Here is a 16,065-nt window from a genome sequence, read left to right on the forward strand (position 1 = left end):
TTAAACAAACACATCACCCTCACTCAAGTCTTGTACCTTCCATCATTCTCTGTTAACTTGTTATCTGTGAGTCAACTATGTCGCAATACTCCTTTAAAATTTCATTTCACTGATTCCAGTTGTATCTTGCAGGACCAACATAATAGAGCCAACCTTATCGAAGGAAATAGATGCAAAAATCTGTACATTGTTAGGCATTCTACTCAAAATACCTCCTTTTCTACCTCTGTATCTTGTAATGCTGCGAATAATCGTTGTAATGTGCAGACTTGGCATCATAGATTGGGACATATTCCCCTGTTAGTAATGAGACATATCCCTTTTCTAAATTCAGCTGCTATGATTCTTGATGACTCATGTGAAACATGCCATAAAGCTAAACAAACTAGATCCATTTTCCCTTCTAGCACGTCACACTCTAAGGCCCCTTTCGACTTGATACACTTAGATGTTTGGGGGCCTTACACCACTCAAACAATCTCAAATTGTAGCTACATTTTGACCATTCTAGACGATCATTCCCGTTCTCTTTGGACTTTTCTTTTGAAACAAAAATCACAAGTCGTTTCCGTCCTCAAGTCTTTTGTGTCCATGGTCAAAACCCAGTTTTCCAGAAAAATTAAGGTCATTAGATCAGACAATGGTTCTGAATTCTTGAACAACAATTGTCAAACCTTTTGTCTTGAAATGGGTATTCTTCATCAAACATCTTGTACCTATTCTCCTCAACAGAATGGTAGGATAGAGCGTAAGCATAGACAGCTTCTAAATGTGGCTAGAGCTTTACTCTTCCAAGCTTCGTTGCCTCTGAAATTTTGGGGCGACTCTTGCAACCTACCTAATCAATAGGACTCCTTCTAAAATCCTTCAATGGAAATCACCCTTCGAATTGCTAACTGGTACTTCCCCAACATATCACCACCTTCGAATTTTTGGAAGTTTATGTTATGCTACCAATGTAGATCCTCATAAGACCAAATTTCATCCCAGGGCTCGCAAATGTATTCTTTTGGGTTATGCCATGTCACAAAAGGGATATAAGTTGTTCGACATTGATAATAACCGGACCCTTGTGTCTAGAGACGTTCAATTCTATGAACATATCTTCCCTTTTTCAGCCTCTGTTTCACAAGAACAACCATCTCCTTGTCCTCTTCCCGTTACTTCTCCTTTTATTGATACTTCTGTACCTGCACAGATTGAACCTGTTACGGTTTCTCCATTACCTGAGCCATCCTCTTCGACATCTAATAGTCCTCCTCTCCATAACTCACCTCCTAGACGTTCAGCCAGAATTTCCAAACGCCCCACTTGGCTAAATGATTTTGTTTGTTCTGCCCACCATCCTACTTCATTGCATTCTAACAACCCTGCATATGTATCGTTTGTAGCTTCATTATCTGTCTTGCAGGAACCAAATTCTTTTTCGGAGGCTGTCCAACATAAGGAGTGGAAGGAGGCCATGGACTTTGAGTTGCAGGCCTTAGAAGCAAACAACACTTGGAAGGTATCTCCTTTACCACCGAGCAAGCGTGCTATCGGGTGCAAGTGGGTCTTTAAGACCAAGCTCCGCGCAGATGGAACAGTTGACAGATATAAAGCGCGTTTGGTGGCAAAAGGGTTCAATCAGATCGAAGGTATTGACTATACAGAGAGTTTCTCGCCTGTAGCAAAATCTGTGACCGTCCGCCTATTTCTCGCCATTGCTGCTGCTCATTCTTGGCCTATTCAACAGTTGGATATCAACAACGCGTTCCTCCACGGTTACCTTGAGGAAGACATTTATATGGTGCCTCCCGAAGGCTATGAAGTTCCACCTAACATGGTATGCAAGCTGCAACGTTCTCTATACGGACTTAAGCAGGCGTCGCGTCAATGGAATGCGGAGTTTACCTTGAAGTTGACTGCATATGGATTTGTACAATCTGTTCATGATCACTGCTTGTTCGTGAAACCATCCTCCTCAGGTATTATGGCTCTAATTGTCTATGTGGATGACATTCTCATCACGGGTCCTTCTATTGATGATATTGCTCGGGTTAAATGCTATCTTCATGACTTATTCACCATTAAAGATTTGGGGGATGCAAGATACTTCCTTGGGCTTGAGATAGCTCGTAGCTCATCTGGTCTTTACATTGCTCAGACAAAATATACCTTGGATATCGTCAGGGACACTGGACTTCTTCATGCCAAACCTGCGTCGAGTCCTTTTCCTCCTGGACTGAAGTTGGCTGCAGCATCTGGTACTTTGTTTTCTAATCCTGGCTCTTATAGGAGACTTGTTGGACGGCTACTCTACTTGGGATTTTCTCGACCGGACATCTCCTACTCCGTCCAACAACTCAGTCAATACCTCAATCAACCTTGTGACTCACATTGGAAGGCGGCATTACATGTGGTGCGCTATCTTAAGGGATGTCCCGCTAAAGGTCTCTATTTTCCAGCTGCTAGCTCGTTCAATCTTCGTGCTTTCTGTGATGCTGATTGGGCGTCGTGTTTGGATTCTAGGCGGTCTCTTACCGGGTACTGCGTATTCCTTGGGGATGCATTGGTGTCTTGGAAAACTAAGAAACAGTCGACTGTTTCTCGTTCTACTGCTGAGTCTGAATACAGGAGCTTGGCCTCGACGGTGTGTGAACTTCGATGGATTTCTTATATACTATCTGACTTCAATGTTCCTTATTCTCTGCCGGTTGAATTATTTTGTGACAATAAGGCCGCGTTGCACATCGTGGCGAACCCTGTCTTCCACGAACGTACTAAGCACATAGAGTTGGATTGCCACCTTGTACGCGACGCCTACAAGGATGGCTTTATTTCCCCCTCGTTTGTTCCTGGTGTTCTGCAGTTGGCAGATGTTTTTACAAAATCTCTACCTTTGAGATCCTTCTTGTCGCTTATTTCCAAGTTGGGCCTGGTTTCCTTCGATCCCAGTCCCACTTGTGGGGGGGCTATTGGAGTTAGTCATCACCTTCACCATCAATCTAAGTTCCAGCAGCAGCAGCAGCTTCAACACCTTGATGAGAATGAAGCAGACGTTGAAGAACTCTTGGATACAGGGTGAAGGACAAAGCGCATTATGAGAATGCGCTTTCTTTGTATTTTACTGAGTTGCCTGCGTGGGTTGTTACATCATTTATTCTTGATTTCATTGGGCCACCTCATTGCCTAGGCTGTTAGTTTGTTACTTGGTAGTTAGCTGATGTGGCTTGTGTATATATATCTCTCTTCTTCATCTTCTTAACTGTAACTGAAATTACAGAGATATTTTGCTGAAATGGAGTTCTACGTTCTCCCCCAATTCTTCTACTTTTTCTGTATTCGTTTTCTTTTGAATTCCAACACATTTGTTATATAAATAATTCAAATTTGATCGAATTGAATCTGGACTAGAATCTAGTTCGGGTCTGGAATGGATTGGGCTGCCAAATTGCATTGATAAATATAACCAAAGAATATTGAAAGGGAAAAATAGGTAGATTTGCAAGATTTTAAATTGAAAACTCGTACTACAAATCCATCTTGTCTCATCAGAGCTGATCAGAACAACCAAAAGGTCCCTTGATCAGCCCGTCACCAAAAATTTTCAACCCAGACTCTTTGATCATTGTCTGCACGATACTTGATTTAATGCCCACCCTTGGATTCGGTTTTTAATAGCGTCGGTTTTCTAATAATCTATAATATAATGATATATTAAAAATTTATATACATTTGAAACATTAAGGTATGATTTAGGTTTGGAATTTAAATTTATTAATAATTTACTTTCTAAATGCATAAAAACAGCACAAAGTAGATAGTTGCTTGTCAAGTCAACTAGGTTTGCTCGATTTGTAAGTTAAGGCCTTAAAAGAAAAATGATTGTGGGTTGAAATAGTAGGTACATAGTCTAATTCTTGTGGTAATTTCTTGTCATTTATTTTCTAATACCGTATTGGTGTTTTTTAAATCAACCTATTCAATAAGATAATTAATTTTGTAATTTTAAAAATTTCGCACACTGACAATAAAAATGACTGAAAAAATACAATTAATATACTGGTCACTGCACTGTTTTAGTCATTTTAGCAAATTTTGATAATTTTGTTCTTAATCTACGAAATTTTTAAAAATACATAACAAAATTGTCAAAATAAATTTTGAACTAAAATTGTAATTTTTTTCCCCAAGAATCAATATTATGATTTTATACTAATATTGACATGTTTTTCTTAATCCAATTATATATAAGGTTTGAACAAAAAGTTTATCCCTTTGAATGGATGAAATTAGAAATTCTTTTATATAAATTGAATATAAAAAAATATTAAATCGTGACATAGATCATTCGTTAGTCGAATATAAAATTTAATATTTTATATGTACAAAAAGAAATCAAAAGCATCAAAATATATTAAAATAATCCAACAGTTAATTCGTGAAATAATAGAAAAAGGCTTACGAAGAAAGTACAAAATTCTTCACAACACCATAGAGGATTTTAGCTTTGGAGTCATCACCAAACTCAACTCCATGAAACCCTCCGTCACTGAACTCACCAATCACATTCACCCCCTTCTCTTTTAACATTTTGACAAGTCCCATTTGTCGATCCACCAGTGGGTCCCCGTCACATCCCGTCACCAACACTCTCCACCCTTGATCCCTCACCTTGTCCAAAGCATGTGATCTAACAGCAGTCATTGGATTAGAGTACTCGTGATCACGGTCGACGCCAATCGGCAATCCTAGATCCCACAGTATATCCGCCACGGACGTCGGAAACGCCTTGTTGTTGGCCAACCTGATTTCTGATCGAGTCCTCTCCACCCCACCAAAAAACGGGTGATGCAATATCAACCCTTGGATCTTTAGATGCATCAATCGTTCAACGCACGCCACCGCACGCAAACCCACATGGTACACTATATTCCCCCCGGCGCTACTGCCCATGAGAAAACACTTCGAATAATCAGCATACCTGGTCAACCACTCCTCATCGGTTGTTCTGACCCAATGCAGCGCTTCCATGCAGTCGTCGTAGGCGGCAGGCAGACGGTGCTCCGGCGCCCGACGGTACTCCACCGACACAATCACCGCCGGAATCTCACTCGTAATTTCAAAGCAAAGCTTGTGGAAGTACGTTGTGGCTGCAGTGCATGTAACAAAGCCTCCACCATGGTAGTAAATTACAATGGGCAGTTTGTCCGTCGTAGCGTCGGTGGATTCCGACTGCCGGGGTAGATAAAGTCGCGCCCACGTGTTGTTTTCTTGGTTGATGGGAATGTCCTTGCTCAGGACTGGAAGGAGACTCGCCGGATCGGAGGAGCCGTCGGGGTTTTGGATGAATCCGATAGAGAGATAGGGATCAATGTTGGGGTCTTCTTTGGGCACTACAGTTGAAGACATTGTGTGTTAATTGAAGAAAATTCAGAAGCTTGATGGTAGTAATTTTGCTGGTTTAAGAAAACTAAGCATATATAAAAGTGTTTGTGATTGTATCATTGGTCTATCCGGATCAGTCTGCTTCAATATTTGCGTTTCATTTGCTTTAAGGTTTATGAGGGTTAGGTGAGATCCATCTTTGCCAATTGATTCTTTTTCTCAGTAAATCCAAATCATGATGTACTAATTCTTGCATTCATTATCTCATGGTCAGTACTTAGAAAAACGATTGTAGATCCATAGTACGTATTTGGAAAAATATATAATTTTAATCCTGTAATTTATCGGAGTGATTTTTTTGTCCAGCATGGCATGATTTTTCGCAATTTAATCCTGTAATTTTAAAATTTATCAGTTGACATTTTTGGTCTTACATGAATGGATTTACAGATTAATTTTGCAATTAATTGAATCATGTGCAAATCACATGCAATTTTTCAGTGAATTAAGATTATCGGACTAAATTACAAAAATTAATTTATACAGAACTAAAAATACCATTCCCCCTAGATTACATGACTAAAATTGTAATTTTTCCTACTGCGTTTATGTTATGTTATTATATGTAAACTGAACTTATATATGAAATTGAAAATTTCGTATCCGGACCTGATTTGACCAAACCAATTCAATCACAAAATAAGTATGACACACTTGCTTTTTGATTGATCATTTTCTCTAAACTGTACACTAATCATATTGCAAGTGTATTGCACTTGCAATATAATTGGTTCAAGTTTGATCAAATCGGATCTTGGCAAAAATCCCACAAATTGATTCATGATCATGATCATGATCAACCCCATTTGGCGTATTTCAATACAAGATCAATTCGATTAGTAATCTGAAAACTTTCACTAAATAAAAGTAATTATTATTGATCAGACAGCTTTGGGACTTAATATACTGTCCATCGTACACTCCTGAATAGAATCTCTCAAGTATCAAGTAGGATAGGGAAATATGAAGTTTGCAATTGCATCATAGAGTGGGCCGGCCATGGACGGGTCAAATACTTCCATTGCATGATAGCCATCGCCGAAAAACCTCTGTGTCTCCAGCCCCTTGGCTTCAAACATCTTGGCACACTCCAAACCCGCATCCACCAACGGGTCACCAAAGCAACCCGTGACCATAACCCGCCACCCCAACCTCCTCATCTCATCCAGATTCTTCGACCCGCCATTCGCCATCGGATTGCTGTACTCGTGATCATGATCAACCCCCGTAGGCAGGCTAAGATCGAACATCTGATTGATGGCGTATAACGGCAACAATGGATCGTTAGCCAACTTCTCCTCCGACCCGGTCCGTTTTGTTCCACTGAAATACGGGTGGTGAAGTATCATCCCTCGAACTCTCAGCGGCTCGAGCTCGCCGGCCATGGCTGCGAAACGCAAACCACCATGGTATGCTAAGTTGGCACCGGCGCTGGTTCCCGCTAGAAAGCAATTATTTAAGTCAGCGTACTCTGTTATCCACTCATCCTCGGCGCTCTTGATCCAGTAAAACCCATCCACCGCGTCTTCATACGCCGCCGGCAGGCGGTGCTCCGGCGCCAAGCGGTAGTCCAATGAAATAACCACTGCACCGAGCTTTTCCACCAACCCTTTACAGAAAATGTCGTAGATACTTGAGTCCGCGTTGCAGAAGACAAATCCCCCGCCGTGGTAGTACAAAATCAGCGGCAGCTTGACTGTAGACTAGCCATATTAGGAATGTACAACCGGAGCCAAGTTTTTTTGGTCGGGTGAAGAACCACGTCTTTGCTGAGCACCGAAGAGGTGCTATTGGGATCCGAATTCGCGGGGTTTCGGGCCTCCGGTTCACGTTTCACAGTACCGTCGAGATTCACTGTGATGTTGAGGAAAGGGTTGTCGAAAACTGGCCGCACGATGTTCTTGGCCGCCATTCTTGACTGGTGGCTGCTCGATGAAGATCACTATGGTGAAGATTGAAAAGTGGGGTGAGGCATATGTTGATGAGTTATAGGATTATGGGCAATGTGGGTGGCTCATTTTACATCAATAAATTGATGCCACGTGGACAAACCTAAAAGCAGATAAGGGAAGAGAAAACATGGGCAAGAGAGAGAGAATCTAATGATGCTTGCTTCCACGCACACTACACACACCTTGGTATAATACTTTCAGAAATATGACAAAAAACATATATAAATAAAAATAAATATACGTAATAAGATAACATGAAGCTAACATTTGAAAGAAAATTCTAATTCAAATTAAATAGGTCCCATCAAAATCATCAATTAAACGTAAATTAATTATATAATACATATAATATGTTTATCGTATAATTAATATCATCACATTAAAAAAAAAATAAAAAATACTTTTCATAAATTGCTTTCCTTTTTCTTAGCTTAGATTTTGAATGAATTCAAGTAATTTGGCTCAAAAAGTCGTAAAATCATATCTTTTTTGTCCATAAAAATACAAATTTATTGGCTGATGGAAAATCCTCTCAAAGGCACTTTTGCCAAAGCTGAAAAGTAAAGCTGTCGTTCGCGAGCAATTAATCCCATCTCCAGAAAAATGTTTCAGAAATCGAAAGGGACTTTTACCAATATATTTGTAGCGAGCAAATAAATATTAAAAAATAAAGAAAAACATATATATGAAACGAAAAATTAATGCATCTTACAATTAATATCACTAATAATATTAAATAAATTACAATAACTTACATAAAATGAGAAAAATTACTTATATAAATTAAATGAAATAAATATTTATATGTCCGATAAAACTCAAACCATGCGTCAAACTTATTAGTGAAACTTCAACTTAAACCTTAACCACTAAGTAAGTAAAGGCATCGATCAATGGTGAATCACAACCTACATTTGTCGTGTAACTGCAAGAGATGAATGTAAGAATTTGCACCATATGTATAATTAAACTCATAGGCGGCTAGAGGCTTACTTTTGTAGCTAACATGGAAAATTTGTAGTCTTAATTTTTGCTTCCCCCTTATCAAACAACAACTAATTAACTAATTAATAAAAATGATTTTGCAGGCTTTTCAGATCATTAATAAATTATTAATTTTTACAACCATATTATATTTTTCTACAACAGAACAGTTGAAAGAATAATAGTTAGGTGATTAGAGACGGCCATAAGACTTGCGACACAAAGAGCCATTTGCTAAATTTCAAGAAAACCTAGCATTAATAATTGACTACAAAAATAAAATACTAGAATAATTTGAGTCTTCTTTGAGAAATTCACAGTACTGCAAAACAAAGTGTGTGTGTATATATATATATATATATATATTTGCCATAAAAATCAAATAATCATATCAATATTATATTGTGTATTAAATAACATAAATTTTGTTTTGCCACATTTTTTCATAAGTTTAATATGATAACTCTTATATAGAAATTATCACTAATAATAATTAATGATAAAATCATTGTCATAAGCCGTTAATAATATATATAATGACAATTGAAGGGAAAAAAAAATTAAGTATGACATTTGGCAAAAAGGATATAGACATATAATGTGAATTTGAATTGGTACAAACAAGAAGGATGCAATTTCTTTAGCAATGTACATTTCAATAACTCGTTCAAATTCAATAATTTGCAGACCTACTACCCAATTTCAACCTCAACAACTTCAAATCAATCTAAATCTTTTCCCCACCTGATCTTGTCACATATTTCTCCATCCCAAAAACCTCATAATCCGTCTCATAATCTTCCTCGTCTTCTTCGTCCTCGTCTTCATCATATCCATCAATCATATAATTATTTTTCACTATTCCAAGCTCCTTCTTCCGGCTCCCTACTCCACCCTTGAGCCACCCCACCACCTCCAACATGCTTGGCCTATTCTCTGGGTTCCCATCCGTGCATTTCATGGCGATCATGATCACTTTTTTCAGCTCATCGCGATCAAAATCTCCCTTCAATCTAGGGTCTGCAATGTGGTCAAAGGCACCCTTTTGAACATACGGTGTTGCCCATTGCACGATATCGCGCTTGACCCCTCCAGCCAGCTTTTCCAGGGGTTTCCGGGCGCTGATTATCTCGAGAAGCAGTATTCCAAAGCTGTAGACGTCGCAACTTTCTGAGACTTTCCCCCACATGGCGTATTCGGGGGCTAAGTAACCTAGGGTTCCTTTAACTCTTGTTGTCAAATGAGTAACCCCTTCAGGTATCAGTTTGGCGAATCCAAAATCAGCCACTTTTGCCTGGAACTCGGAGTCTAGCAGCACATTGCTGGCCTTTATGTCTCTGTGTATTATGTGAGGGTTTGCTTCATGATGCAAGTAGCTTCAAGTACATTGAAATCAAGAGAGAAATTAGAAACCAAAACAATTTCTATATCTATTTTAGTTTCTCTTACTATGATAATTTATTATTACAGAATGCAATATTGACGCATCCATCAATAGTTTATAAATTTTCCTAGAAGCAACATATATGATTATAATAATATTTCAATAATTTGAGTAATGTATTATTATAACAAACAACGATAAAATAAATTATAATAAACTCATATAAAGTAAAATAAATTAATACCATACATTCGAAAAGACTTGAAACTATGTTTTCAAACTTATTCTTGGAATCTCAGTTTCAGTTACCAGACTGATATGACATCGTTGGTTATCGGCCCATGTAAAGTATCAACCGGCCTTTTGAAAAAAGAAAAAGACTTTAGGGTTTTCTGTGATACGCTTTGATTATACCATTATCCAAGAAAGTAAGAATTATGAATGTAATGAAATCTAACTAGAGGTGGTGAGCAATTTAATTCAAAGAAAGTGTAATTAATTAAGCGAAAATGACTTACGCTAATCCCTCAGCTGATCCAATAGCAATTTTCATCCTCCGAGACCAATCCAACAGGCAATCAGCGGCAAGTTGTCCATGTAAATGAGTGATTAAGCTATGATTAGGCATATAATCATACACTATTAATCTTTCATCTCCGCCAGCGTAAAATCCCCTCAAACCTAGTAAATTCTTATGCCTAACCCTGCCAAGTATCTCCACCTCTACAGCAAATTCCATCTCTGCTTTGGCAGTCATCGCCTTCAACCTCTTCACAGCAATCTGTAACATCCGATCGAAAACCCTATTGACATTTTATTTTTGTTTTTATTTTGTCCTTCAAGATATATTTAAGTTCATTTAAGAATGACCATATAAATTCAAGAAAGATAAAGAGATCAAAATAACAAAATTGCCTCGACGCCTTTACTTGTTCGACCCCAATATACGCTTCCAAATCCACCTTCTCCGATTTTGTTATTGTTGTGGAAGTTGTTTGTTGCATGTACAAGCTCTTTGAGGGTGTATATCTCCCATGGATAGTCTCTATTCTTGGTTGAACTAATTAGGGTTCATCAAAAATAAAGAAAAACAAATTCGTTAAGACATCGAAATAAATGAATCAGTATATAGCACAAATTAAGATTGACTCGAGCCAATCAATGAATATACAAGAAAAGAGAACATATGTATGTACCTGGTCTTAGGTTGTTTTTCAGAGAAGCAAACAAGACATTTCAAGAAATTTTTCATTTTCTTACCGCTTTGTGCTGAGCTTGAAGCTCAGCCAAGAATAAGGAAGGGTTTTGGTGGTTGGGATAAGGGGAGAGGAAGCAAGAAGATGTCAAATATTTCGTGTATATCAATGCCAAAGGAATGGAGTTCCATGGCGAAGGACAAAAATCAGCCTTGGAAGTCAAGTACCATATGTATATTATTAATTTTATTTTGTTTATTTACTTGCATACCTGACAATTTTGTTTATTGATTTATAGGAAGAAATGCTATTCTAGTTCCATAAAATAAAAGACAGAATCTGTTTTGGTACCACAATTATGACATGTGTCAATTTTAATCCCATAAAATTCATAATCATATACTTTTAATCCCAAAAAGTCACATACGTTGTGGTTTTAGGATTAAAAAGGCGTTGCAATTTTGAAACTAAAAAAAGTCCAAAACAACATATTTTGGAACTAAAAAGACATGTTTTTGAGTTTTACGTGACTAAAAGCATCACCTGCCATAATTATAGTATAAAAAAAAATTGCCCTTATTTTATGGGACAAAAAAATATTTTGCCCATGATCTACATATGGACCGGAGAATATTGTTATTCAAATTAAGATCGTCCAAATTAAACTAATTACATAATAAGTATAATTTATGTGATTAGTTATTTTCACTTAACTGTACATACAACAATCTTACCATGTGCTAATTGTGTCATGATTGCTATGAGATTAGTTCGAGTTTGTTCATTAGGCAAAAATGCATTTTAGTTTTGCAGTTTGAGGGTGGTATTTTTGGTTTCACACAAATTGATTTTTTAAAATTTAGTTTTGTAATTTAAAAATTTTGGAAATTTTTAGTCTTTTTTTGTCAGTTTGGTTGAAAAATTGCATATGACTTGGATATGACCTAAAATCAATTTGTAATTTTAGTCATATAAATCAATTTATGAAAAATAAAAAATGCGACAACCCCTAATTAAGTTATAGGACTAATATTGCAATTTAATTGAATTATATGTAAGTCATACAATTTTTCAACCAAATTGGCTAGAAACTAAAATTGCCAAATCTTTTAAATTAAAGTTAAAAATTGTAAAAATAAAAAAATGCCATCCTCTAAGTTATAGGAATACAATTGAAGTTTTCCCTGCTGATCATGAATACTTTTTTTTTTCGTCAATTAATTTAATTTATTAATATTTATGCATAATGTAATTTGCAGTTAATGCTTTCTTATGTTAATTACAACGGCACGGTGATGGATGATGTATAAACATAATTAATTAATAATTGGAAAAAGGCTTGGTCCTTATTCAAGCTCTTTTATGTGTGTTTGTTTTATACATTTATCAATTGTGATTATTTTGCAGTTGTCTATTATCGAAATATTAGTCTTAAACAAAGGCAAGTATATTCATTTGTTTTTACGGTCAAGACAAAAAGACAATTGGATTTAATTTATGGACGTTTAATGTGGTTGGAAGCATTTGTCCAAAACATGAACGTAATTGGCTGTAGCAGGTGTATAACCTCTTTGGATCTTTGCTTCAAGTTGACAGCACAAATGTCCAAAATCAACATGTCACATATAAGTTGAACTGATATTCTTACCAAAATCCTCGTTTCAAGGGGTATAATTTTCAAGCTGGAATAGGTTATCTGTTTGTTGCTTGAGTTCTATTTTAATTTTCTTTTGTGGTGAAATAATGAAAAATGTTAATTATATTATGTCCTCGATGTAAGAGAAATATTAGGCAGATTGCAATTTTTAGTGTCAGTGTCAACATTTTTCAGTCTTTTGCTTTACCTAAAATTAAAATAGTTTCAAAATTGAATTTTAAAATAAAATAATTATCACATAGTGCATAATTTTTGAAACTTTGATGCCCTCACTTAAGAAAAAAACGTACTTTAAGTTTGTTGTTAATTTTTCAGCAAAAGAGAAAATTACAATTTTACTCCAATAATTTATAGAGTGTTGGCAATTTTAGTCCTCTAACTTAAATTAATTGATATTTTGATCCTGCATAAATTGATCTTTTTAAACGATATATTGACAAGTTAAATTGTGCGAGCCATTCTCCTCAATATTTTTTTAAAATAATAATTATATAATTATATTATTATCTCAATAAATTAAAAAAATTCCGCCCTCATTTGACGGGACTAAAAAAATATTTTTTCCATAAATTTTAACTAATTGCAATTGAAATGAATCATTCAAGAGTATATATAGAAAAGAAAATAAAATATAAAGGGCCCAAGAGCATGCCCTTAATCTCCGCCTTGTGCGGGTCTTTAGGGGATATTCTAATGAATCTGATACATTTTTTTTTTATAAGAAGTCTTATGCTGTAATTTTTTTTTTTTTTCGATAAAGGTAATTTTTATTAAGTAAAAAAAATACAATAATAAAATACAATTTTTATGCTGGAACTTTAGTAGGTGTATACGTGTGTTAGATATAAAAAGAAAAAAACTCTGCCTTGTGGACCAACAATAAACCAACTTCCCTCCTATGTGACCCTTTCAAAGAAAGCATCTACAGTACATACTCTAATAATATAATTAATTTTATCAGTATTGTTTTCTTGTAATCAACTTATATTTTCGGATTATTCTATGAAACAACCAACAAGGCCTGCACTCGTGACATCCGGAATTTGTACTAATATCAACGGACCACAATGCTGCAATTGGCATTTAGTGTTATGTCTTATAGTGCAGGTAGTTGATACCTTCAATTCACCATGACTATAAGAAATTATTCCTTTTGTGTCCGAATCGTTTGATAAAGCAAAGACTGAGCATCCACAATTGATCAAAATTATGCTCGATGAAGCAAACTACATCCGCGAGCGATGATGGCGTGCGAGTCAGAAGGAAAACATCGTCGAGGGGACACCACAAGTTCGTTGGCGTCCGCCAGAGGCCGTCAGGACGGTGGGTGGCGGAGATCAAAGACTCCTTACAGAAAGTGAGGCTTTGGCTGGGGACTTTTGACACGGCAGAAGATGCTGCACGAGCGTATGATAACGCTGCCCGTCAACTTAGAGGGGCAAATGCTCGGACCAACTTTGATTTGCCTCAATCCGGACCAAGTCTGGCCGAACTTGAGAATGCTGAGCCATTTTCTTTTGATGCAATGTGTAGGACGGAGGAGCCCGAGGGGCTCGTAGGCGCCCTCAAGGCCAAGCTATTTAACAAGAAGGGCACACAGCCTTTCAGTGCGCAATTTAGTTTTACAGGAAGCATGCTTCTCAACAATATAGCGAAAAATAATCAATTATCTCCTGCAACTTCTACAAAGAACCATGTAATGAATCCTGTCCAAATTTACAATCAGAATATTGATCAATTACAAATCCAGGATCGATCCGATCGTAATGGTGAAAAGATCGATGCGGCCATGAGTCAGACGGTTAATCCTGTCGGATCCACATCAAGCTTGGTGAGTCCGGGTGAACCCCAATTGACGTGGCCAGTGCAGGTGAACCATGTCCTGGAGGACGCCTGTGCTTCAAGAACTTGTACCTGGCCACCCCTGGATTTGGCGTACCAATATAACCCCCTTAGTGAAGTGTTGGAACTGAGCAAGAAAACAGGGAATAACGTACAAGTCAATGCAGCGGCCAACTCTTGGGTTTCCCTTCCTTGTTTAGACAGCCAATATGGTTACAATGAAAGTAACAATTGGGTTAGCAGTGGTAATATTGCCTGGGACTCTGAGCTTCACTGTGTTGTACCTTCTGTGCTCGGGCAATAAATTGCCCAAAAAACAAAAATAGCCTTGTAGATTTTTACAATTTTATTGTTACATATCGTAGAGATTTTTTCATTGTACCCCGTGAAACATATAGGAAAGAAAATAAACAGAGGGTGCAAAAATTTTCAATTTTTATTCTCGGTAAGGGTGATTATATTGTTAAAATTGTGATTGAAACCTATTACAAGTGAAAGAATTTAGATGAAACGTACTTCTTTCTTCATGTAAAGTATGTTAAGATATTAATATTTAACGATTTTCCTCTCTAACACTTTAAACTTTTAGATAAAGTGATCGTTTAATAGAGCGTTATAGGTACGTGACGTGAAATTCGACATTTAGTATATGTAAATATATTATGCGCATAGCATAGTTAGGAGTTTTATTTTTATCATTAATTGTTTTATATTCAATCTGTTTATACATTTTCGAAAATTGATTAATTTCTAGATGGCCCTAATTAGTTCAATATTACTTTATCCAATTCTAGTTGTTGCTGTTAGTGTCCAACGTTAAATAAAGTCTTACCATGGTTTCTCCGAATTCAATTTTTGTTTGTTTTCGGATAAAAGATTTCCAAGTTCCCACCAAAAGTGCTTCAAAATTAAGACAAATTTTGATCCAAATGTAATAAGATATCGGTAGACAATAAAGCAATTGTAATGAGCGATGATTACTAATCTGTTTTAGCATTTCGATATGATATTTGTATCCCACTAGTCGTTTTCTGCTATAGCGACAAGGGGAAATGCAAGAAAAGTTTTCATTTGTATCAACTAGTAACCGATTTTCTTAAGGGATAATTATATTTATACCTCCAGATTTATGGTCTATTTACATAAATTATTTCTATCTTTTGTATAATTATAAAAACTACCCATGACAGTAAAAAAATAAAGGTAGTTTGTGTAATCATTTTTAGAGGTGTGTGTAGTTTTTCAAAAAAGTAAGAAGTGTTTGTGTAAGTGTTAATGATATTTTGATGGGTATATGTGTAATTATTTAAAAGATAGAGATAATTTATGTAAATAGGCCATAAATTAAGCAATGTAAATGTAATTATTCCTTTTCTTAAAACTCCTTCAGTCTCTCTCCAGTAATACGTGTGTTTCTCTCTCATACGGAAATCGTTTTTCCTTTCCATTCTCCGTACTTTCTTGTGTTCTTTTTAATCTAGACTCAAATTAAGAACAAAGAAATTCAAATACACTAATCTCATAGTGTTGATTCGGATTTTTTTCTACAGATCTTGTTCTATCTAGTAATGGGATTTGATCTTACTTACACTGTGTGGCGTGTGAAAAAATAATATGGAG

At 36.4% G+C, this 16,065-nt stretch overlaps 2 protein-coding genes and 1 pseudogene across 3 annotated transcripts; all 3 read right to left on the reverse strand.

Moving 5' to 3' along the window:
* On the reverse strand, positions 4,444-5,394 carry LOC105160715 (probable carboxylesterase 120). Its single transcript, XM_011078195.1, has one exon. It carries the CDS (start codon positions 5,392-5,394, stop codon positions 4,444-4,446), a length of 951 nt encoding a protein of 316 aa, XP_011076497.1.
* On the reverse strand, positions 6,243-7,428 carry LOC105160539 (annotated as a pseudogene).
* Positions 8,940-11,119, reverse strand: LOC105160716 (PTI1-like tyrosine-protein kinase At3g15890). Of its 2 annotated transcripts, none has more exons than XM_020693460.1 (4): positions 10,947-11,119; positions 10,666-10,810; positions 10,269-10,531; positions 8,940-9,742 (listed from the first exon to the last, which is right to left on the reverse strand). In XM_020693460.1, the coding sequence occupies exons 1-4, from the start codon at positions 11,000-11,002 to the stop codon at positions 9,094-9,096; spliced, it is 1,113 nt and encodes a 370-aa protein (XP_020549119.1). In that variant the 5' UTR covers positions 11,003-11,119; the 3' UTR covers positions 8,940-9,093. The 2 variants fall into 2 exon arrangements, with proteins under 2 accessions (XP_020549119.1, XP_020549120.1); XM_020693461.1 differs by having other exon boundaries at positions 10,680-10,810; positions 10,947-11,084.

Source organism: Sesamum indicum, linkage group LG4 (genome assembly GCF_000512975.1).
Source record: "Sesamum indicum cultivar Zhongzhi No. 13 linkage group LG4, S_indicum_v1.0, whole genome shotgun sequence".
NCBI classification, from domain to species: Eukaryota; Viridiplantae; Streptophyta; class Magnoliopsida; order Lamiales; family Pedaliaceae; genus Sesamum; species Sesamum indicum.

Excerpts from the sequence above, each read along its gene's own strand:
- LOC105160716 (XM_020693460.1), bottom strand. The coding sequence starts at position 11,002 with ATGAAAAATTTCTTGAAATGTCTTGTTTGCTTCTCTGAAAAACAACCT. Across the intron at positions 10,811-10,946 it reads GAAAAACAACCTAAGACCAG|TTCAACCAAGAATAGAGACT; the intron begins GTACATACATAT and ends AACCCTAATTAG. Across the intron at positions 9,743-10,268 it reads GGATCAGCTGAGGGATTAGC|CTACTTGCATCATGAAGCAA; the intron begins GTAAGTCATTTT and ends ATGTACTTGAAG.
- LOC105160715 (XM_011078195.1), bottom strand. The coding sequence starts at position 5,394 with ATGTCTTCAACTGTAGTGCCCAAAGAAGACCCCAACATTGATCCCTAT.